This window comes from Alligator sinensis, unplaced genomic scaffold (genome assembly GCF_000455745.1).
Source record: "Alligator sinensis unplaced genomic scaffold, ASM45574v1 scaffold1055_1, whole genome shotgun sequence".
NCBI classification, from domain to species: Eukaryota; Metazoa; Chordata; order Crocodylia; family Alligatoridae; genus Alligator; species Alligator sinensis.
This window is the reverse complement of record NW_005842170.1, coordinates 1,618,658-1,627,336: the sequence shown is the minus strand read 5'-3', so window position 1 is coordinate 1,627,336 and position 8,679 is coordinate 1,618,658. Positions and strand designations below refer to the sequence as shown.

The 8,679-nt window shown below is 47.7% G+C and overlaps 1 protein-coding gene across 1 annotated transcript in view; it reads left to right on the top strand.

The window, feature by feature from the left end:
* The window catches only part of TCERG1L (transcription elongation regulator 1 like), a 233,753-nt gene that overhangs the window by 39,538 nt on the left and 185,536 nt on the right, over window positions 1–8,679 (top strand). Inside the window, exon 3 of the mRNA XM_025206707.1 lies at window positions 3,311–3,508. Within this exon, the coding sequence (XP_025062492.1) occupies window positions 3,311–3,508 (198 nt within the window). The remainder of the gene's footprint in view (window positions 1–3,310; window positions 3,509–8,679) is intronic.

The window sequence follows — 8,679 nt, the reverse complement described above, 5'->3', positions numbered from 1 at the left end:
CTGTGGCCCCCCCCCCCCCCCCCGCCCCACACAAAAAAAGGTAAGGTGCTGCATCACTAAGCATTGCTATGTATAAAGCTGAGCATTGCTTTGTATAACTTTTCAGAAGCAGGACCTCAGAGTGAAATCTAGAAGCCTGACAAAGCATCTGAACACCATATATACTTTAGGTGAGAGGAGAAGGAGATCTAAAACATCCAATAGACTTAACAGAGATCTACTTAAGGTCCACATATTCTATACAGAACTGCCTTGACCTGGCTCATACAGAAATTTTGTGGATCAGGGTGTATTTTCACTTCCAGCCCTCTCCAAGGACTAGATGATTCATTCAGGGAGGCAAGGGGGTACTTCCTTCCACCAAGGATCTGCAAGCTGAATTCATCTTCTGAAAATAAACACTTGCAGCCTTTCTTTTAATAATTGAATGGTTGTAAGGGGGATAACTTTTAAAGCATGGGTATTGCTGTCTCCCCAGTTTTTTACAGTTTTCCAGTAGATATAGCATTGCCTCAGAGGGTTCAAATCTCCCCCAAACTTGACCACTCCCATCTAAATGGAAGTCACCAGGACACCAAGTTGCTGAATAATTTAGCTTTTAGACAGGCCCTGTGTCAGAAGAATCTTCCAATAATTATATTTTTCAGGTTTACAAGTTATTTTTGATAGTGAAATGACCGTACCAGGGACAATGATCTCCCTCTAAGTGTTTCTCTACAAAAGTAGGAACCAAGTACATTTGTTAGAAGAAATATTGCAAACCTATGAATTGCCTAAAGTGACGGCTCTGATCAAATAGTGATTTTTTGCAGAATTAGCAGTTGGTTCTTATTGCCTGAAGGATTTCCACATGAACTGAAAACATTTGCTAAACGACATAATAAGCTAATGATTGCTTAATTTTTTAATGCATCGCTCAGTGTAGAGAGCATAACAGCTGGTGTTTGTCAAATTAGGTTTTCTTTTTAAGATTTTTACTACTCATTTTCTTGTTTATTTAACATACTTAGCCGTGATTGAGCTCTAAAGGTCTTCCCCTAAGCTTATTTCAGTTGAAGGTAAATGTAATGTAGGCGCACCCAACCTCCCTCTGTGGAAGTCCTCTTTAAATCAATGGCAGTTCTCTGCATAGAGTGCTTTTAGGACTACGGTTTCTAATAGCATTTTGAAACTGATGCCAATTTCATGCGGGAGAGTAGTCCTATAGTGACAAATAACATTAAACAAACCATTTTATTTTCTTTATTTTTTCTTTTAAATTTTAAAAAATACACTCAGGTTTTAAAGTTGAGCACTAAAAAGTTAGCAAAAACTGGAGTCAGGGTCCCTTTCCAAACTCTGCAAGGTGTTGTAGACTAATGGCTACAGACATCTTAGCCAAGCACGCAAATTTAGCACATTTGTGTTGAAATTGTGACTGAGTACAGATGAGACTTGCCATAGTAGGTATGTGGTTCTAATCACTGTCATGCCTTGCACAACTTCTTGATTATCTGGTATGTGAAAGGGAGAAATAATACTGACCTTATTGCTCAGTAATAAAAATAGCAGAATACGTAGATCAGTGGTTCTTCAGTCTTTTTAGACACATGAATTCATAGATTGTAAGGCCAGAAGGGACCTTGGAAGATCATCAGGTGCAGCCCCCTGCAGGACACCGCTGCCCACTTCTCATCAGGATGACAGATCCATTCACCAGGACTCTCTGGGTCCTATCCTGCAGCCAGTTTCTCACCCACCTGACTGTCTTGGAGCTATCCCACAACCTTCTATTTTCTTGCGAGGACATCATGGGAGACTAGGTTAACGGCCTTTTGGAAGTCAAGGTATACAATGTCAACCTGCTCTCTCATGTCCAGGTGGTGAGTTACCTGGTCATAGAAAGAGATGAGGTTGGTAAGACGAGCCCTGCCTGTGACGAAGCCATGCTGGCTGTCATTCAGAATCTTACCTTCTGCAAGCTTATCGCAGATAGACTCCTTGATGAACTTTTCTAGGACTTTCCCTAGGATGGGAATTAGGCTGATTGGCCTATAGTTACCTGGTTCCTCCCTCCTGCACTTTGTGTGGATGGGTACGATATTCGAGGCACCCCTCAATAGGTGTAAGGTACCCCCAGCTCTTAGTTTTCACTTGGCTTTTGAATACAGACAAATAATAGGGCAGTTTTGCAAAGAACTCTGAAGAACCACAACAGGTCAGAATGTTTTTGATGCTATGGATTCCTCTTTGAAGTGTCAGGCATGTCCAGGTGAATGCAGACATGCAGTATGTGGCACCGCAGACCCATCTGCAGCACCACACACCACACACACAGGTGTTCCTCATGCTGCTACTAAATAGTGGGGGTGGAGGGGAGATGTTGATCCCAGGATATCCCAGAGTCAAAGAAAACCATGCCAGAAAAAAGTGGGTTGGTGCATGTGGCAGCAGCGTGCACCACCCAAAACTGGAGCATGGTCGGCTGGAGCCACACTCCAGCTGCTGACCAGGCTTCCTGCTATGGCTGCAGCTCTCAGAGGCCCCCAGGACCCTAGATAAAGTTGCTGGGGCTGCTGGGGCCAGCACAAGGTGTGCCGCTGCTATTTTTCTCTGGGGAAATGACCATTGCAAGTATGGTCAGTTAAACTGTCAGTAGAAAGTTTCATAGGGATGGAACATGCTTTTGCTTTAGAACATATTCCACAATATGTTTGAAGTTTCTTTCATTAGTTTTTTAAGTTAGAAGCTTTTCACTTGAATTGTAGTAACTATAATTATTGTTGCATTATATATACCAACATTGTTTTCTGACCATGCACTAGTTTAGTATGTACCAATCATTCCACATTATCGGTATCAACATATTTAAAGGTGTGTCCATTTTCTTTTTATTATAAAACTGCACAAAACAGGATGTCAAAGGCGGAAGAGGTATGGGGCAGTAGCTATGAAGTATAGGTTTGTAATTCTCATGCCTTATAGGGATCTGCATTCACTTGTTGGACTAGAATCTGGACAAGACACTGTATGAAGTATCTTTAATACTGTACAAAATGACATACCATCTATAACGTATTGACTTGAGACTTCCGAGTACCCTGAAAGTCTCTAATTCAGTTGTATGACTGGGTGTACAGACAGTAGAGAACCACATCAAGTAACAGAAAGAGATATATTTTCATCCCTTCTCATATTATAAAGGCTGGGAAAATTATGTTGTTTGAATACAAGCTGTCTTAACTTGCCAACAAATAATTGTTTCTGATAAAATAATAATAATAATAATAATAATAATAATAATACCTAACTATATTTAACTCCTCCACAGGTGGTTGCCAGAATAGCCTTAAACAAGTTGGCAGTAATCAGACAATTGCATTAGCTGCTGCAGCGGCAGCAGCAGCAGCTGCCATGGTGTCAGTAGATTCAGAAGCACCTCAGGGACCATCACCGACCAGCATCCAACCTTGTCACGTGCTGACTGTGTCGCCCATCAAGATACCAGTTTTGACCTCACCTTTTCCAGGTAAGAGATTTCTTTTTGCTACCAGTTAGCAACTTTTTTTTCAATCTTCAGCATAAAGGGATTGTGCTGTGTGTGATCGTTGTTACAAATACTCTTTGTTTAATGGTTGTTGGGCATGTCTACTACGGCTGTGCAAGTTGGCAGCGATCTGATCCGGCTTAGGATCTGGCTGCTTTGGATGGCTGTGATCCAATCCGGAGCTCTGGACCAGGTTTCCGCCTCGATCTGGCCTCGGAGATCTGTCCATAGAATATAATGGGGAATCAATGGAAGATCTATAACCTTGTTGTTTTTCGTATGACTTGGATGAAACTTGCAGGGATGGTAGATTCTGCTAAGAGGATGAAGCCTGCCAAGTTTCAAGAAGATAGATTTAGGGGTTTAGGGGGAACTGTACCCCAAATCCTTGAAAGCAAAGCTCCTGTCACGTCCATGTGTTACAAGACAGGGGGCTGAAAACTGCAGGAAAGGTGGCCCCTGATGAGGCCACAAAGCTTGCCATGTTTCAAGAATATCAGTGCAGGGGTTTGGGGGGAACTGCACCCCAAATTCCTGAAAGCAAAACTTCTGTCATGTCTATATGTTACAACACAGGGGGGTCAAAACTGCAGGGGTAGTAGCTCTTACTGAGACCACAAAGCCTGCCAAGTTTCAAGATTGGTGCAGAGGTTGGGGGGGGACTGCACCCCAAGCTGCTGACAGGCAAAACTCCTGTCATGTCCTGAGTGAGTGCTGGGCCCTGCCAGGCCACAAAGCCTGCCTGTCAGCTGTGTGTGTCTCGCTGGTGGAGTCTGTTGTTTGGGGCCCTGCACCTCAAGCTGCTGACAGGCAAAACTCATGATGTGGGTGGGTGACACTGTGCTTGCATTAAGGTGCACCCTTCCTGATGCTGGGGCCTCTGCACAACACGGCAGTGTGCCCCACTGAGGCCTCCACCTTCCCTACAGCCTCATGCCCGGTCCTCTGCTTTATGTGACAACAGGTACAATAACTTAGCTGGCTCAACACATAGCATCAGCAGCAGCATCAAAGGTACCCAAATTAAACTGTCACAGAGGCTATTGTTTTATAAAGGAATTGACAGGAAGAAGTAAAGATGGTGTGTTGTGTTGGACATATGACATTATACATGGTGTGTGATGGCTTATCTTGTGTTTTTATGTCTATATGTGTACTATGAATAAAAAGGAGTACTCAAAAATGTATCTTTGGAAGCTTTAGGGTTGAAAACCCCTTTGTCAGGCTGAGGAAGTACCTGCAGTTGGTCCTGGATGAAAGGAATAGTAAAGAAGCCAGAGGCTGGCCTGGCTCGCAATGCAGGCAAGAAAGCCAGTCAGAGAAAATGGAAATGGAGGTGTCAGGGGGGAGGGACAGGCTGGGGTGAAGGGTAGGGGGGAAAGGGGGATGTAGCAATGCAGGTAAAGGTGCAGAGGTGCCCGGGGTGTCAGATGTCCGGCAGGTCACAGTGTGCCAGAACTCCACTGTGTATACGGAGTCCATGAGTTTCTGTACCTACTACCTAGGAGGCTGATGAAGTGCAGTTCATAGGCCCAGCTCTGAAAAGTGGTTTGTACATTCGAACAAGCACCTAACCTCATCACCAGAACTGAAGCCAACTTCCTACAGCTCAAAACACAAAACCTGCCAACTATGTCCAGTACCCCACAAACTGCACACCAGAATCTATCAAAGACAACAAAACCCAACTACCTGTGGGGGCCCATTTCTCACCAAAAAACACTCTCCCTGATCTCAGGCACTCTCACTCTCTTAGGCCTGATCCTGAGAGGGAACAAATTACAGTGCAAACCACTTTTCAGAGCTGGGCCTATGAACTGCGCTTCATCAGCTTCCTAGGTGGTAGGTACAGAAACTCATGAACTCAATATACACAGTGGAGTTCTGGCACACTGCGACCTGCCAGACATCTGAAACCCCAGGCACTTCTGCACTTTTACCTACGCTGCTACATCCCCCTTTCTCCCTTACCCCCCCCCCCAGTCTGTCCCTCCCCGCCCCTAACACCTCCATTTCCATTTTCACTGCCTGACTTTCTTGCCTGCATTGCAGGCTGGGCGAGCCTCTGGCTTCTTTACTATTCCTTCCATTCAGGACCAACTGCAGGTACTTCCTCAGCCTGACAAAGGGGTTTTCAACCCTAAAGCTGGCATCCCAGGAAGCTAAGCTGAGCTCACCAGAAACCTCACAACTGCACTGCAACCAGCAAGCATCAGGCCTGTCAAAGACATGACAGGTCTGGGCGTTCCCCAGCCAGGACTTTACGCGTGCATTAGCTGGAGATTATGGGACCTCCTCCCCGCCTTTCACCAGGGGAACATTGGTCCTGGCATTTATGGGGCTGCTGCACCGCCAGCAGTCCCACCAGGCCTCCCTACCCTGGCAGGGTGCAGTTTTAGTGGTCATGCCCAGAACCTGGGGCCTCCTTCTTCCCAATAGCTCCAATCCCATACCTCCAGGCAGATCCAGGCAGATCCTGCCACATCTGGCTGCGGCTTGCCCAGTAGGCCAAGGGGTCACATTTCAGTGGCTCCCCCTCCTCAGTGAGATAGGTAGCCACTGAAGCCTTGGCGCTACCTGCCCGAGGCTGGGGTCTAGTGCATTTGGACCCCAGCATTGAAGCCATGCATGGCTCACATTCACCTCACAGACTCTGTTCACCAGCACCTCCATCCAGTGATCCAGGGTTTTGCTGGTGCACATGCACTCCTTCACCCTCAAGTCACACATGGCTACCAGCATGTGGACCATACTGGACTGCAACAGATACAGCCATTTCTTGATGCCCTCCCTCAGCCATTTCACCAGTGCCTGCACCTCTGGTGACAGCGGTTTGCCTCAGCCAGGAACATTGATCTTCTGGAAGTTCTCCATTTGGTTTTCAAGTTCCCTCACTATGGGGATTACCTGGCTAAGGAGGACATTGCCAGCATTGATGGTCTTGGTGGCCTCGGAATGGCTTGAGGAGCACCAAGATCTGAGAGATGGTATCCCATGCTGTTTTGTTAAGCAGGCCACTGATCCCAATCTTCCCAAGCAAGGCTATCTCATGGATGGCCTTTTGTTGTTCCACCAGCCTTTCCACCATGAGGTATGTGGAGTTCCACCAAATCTCCGCATCCTGGATGATTTTGTGCTATGGGACACTCATCTCTGCCTGTTTGTCCCACAGTATCTTTCCCCCCCTTGATGCTGCAGTGGAAGTAGCCCACCCCCTTCCTGCATTTCAAAATCAGCTGGCTTGTAGCAGTACTGGTGGTGGCGCCATCACCGACAGCCCTGTCCCCCTCAAAGGCATCCCTCGCTATTAGGTACAGCCTGTGTGCCACACAGCAGATGCCAACAAAGTTGGCATTACGGAGAGCCTTCACCATATTAGCCCTGTTGTTGGTGACCATGAACCTACGGGTGAGCTTGGCCTGCCCAATGAGCCACCCCTGCACATGCGGTTCATGGCCCCCATGATCTCCCTTGCCATGTGGGACTCATCCAGCACCTCGGCTTGCAGTAGAGCGCACTGACAGCCTGACTGATCACACCAGTGCCCCATGAGGGAGAGTTGGTATCATCGCCACCCCAGCTGCTCCAGATGTCAGAGGTGAAGTGCAAGGTTACCTGGGGCCCTGCCTTGCACAGCTCCTCCCTCAAGTACTCCCTGCATGCCTGATACAGGGAGGGCACCACCGCCCTGCTAAAAGTGGTGCATGCGGGCACTTTATAAAATGGGGCCAGAAGTGCTAGGGACTGCCTGAACCCTGGTCGCTCAACTAGGGAGAAGGGCTGGCTATTCAGAGCAAGCATCTCCCCAATGCTCTGGGTGATCTCGCATGCCTTGGGAATGCACCCCCCTTTCTGTCCACCTTTCCCCAACTGGTCCAGGGTGGCCTGCCTCTGCTTTGAGGGTAAGGGGGCTTTGTAGAGAGTGGGGGACTTCCCTTTTGGTGCACACACACTGGTGCTAGGCTGAGCAGCAGGAAGAAGGGCAAAGGGGTGATGCCTTTTCAGATGCAGCAGTATAGCCGTGGTGGAGAAGTGTCTCATGTCCTTGCCACGGCTCATGTGCCTTTGGCAGTGCTGCAGATGGCAAACCTGGGATCATCTGCCACCTCAAAATGATCCCACACTACATTACTCCCCCGCTTCTGGGTTGAGGGTGAGGATCCTGCCTTTTCCCCCTTCTCGGCAGGCTGAGGCTGAACAGCAGGAGGAGCTGCCTCAGCTGAGCCATGTGCCTCCACAACCTTAGCCTCCTCCGAGGTGCCGCTTTCTGGAGGAGACCTTGGTCTAGGGGAAACATGAGAGGTGTGGAGCACAAACTCTGATTCCCCCTCAGTCCCCAGAATTGCCTGAGCCAGCGCACTCAGCATCCCTGGTTCCAGCTCCAGCTCCTCCTCTGGCAGAGGGAGGCTCACAGTGAGAGCTGAAATTGGGGTGGAAGAGGCAGTGATTCCACTGCTGGTGCCCACTTCTGGACTGAGCAGAGGTGGTGCAGGCAGGTGCAGGGATGTTAGGTGCAGACGCTGCTCCCATCGCCTGGCTTCTGCTGGCAGCACTGATGACATGGCTGCTTGGGAATAGAATGTGTCGGTGTTTGGGACGGGGGGGCTTGCAGCTCTAGCTCTCTCCTTACCCCCTCTCCCTCCCCTGCCAGAAGACCTGGCACCTGCCTTTCCAGCACACTTCATATTGATCTTTCCTGTGCTGCAAAAGGTCTGTGTGTGTGTGTGAATCCTTTTGTATATCTGTCTGTCTTGTTCTCCTGTGAATATCTGTGTCTATCTTGTGCTATGAATGAAATTATTTGCGTGTCTTCTTTGTGGGTCTCACTATATTGTCTCTTCTATTCTGAATGAAATTGTGTCTTCTTTCTGGCTCTCATGATATTGTCTATCTTGTGGTGTGAATGAAATTATTTGCGTGTGTTCCTGTGTCTCAATATATTATCTGTGTCTTGTTCTTCTGTAAATATCTGTCTGTCTTCTTCTGCTGTGATTTTTTTTTCTATGTTCTGGGTCTTTGTGTATGTTTGTGCGTGTGTGCGTGCATGTGTGCACATGTGCAAGCAAGCAGTCTGTGCCTCCCTGCACAGTGATAGATAACACTGGCTGGGAAAACACAAATGTCTTTTTGCAAAGTTTCCAAAACAAGTTCCC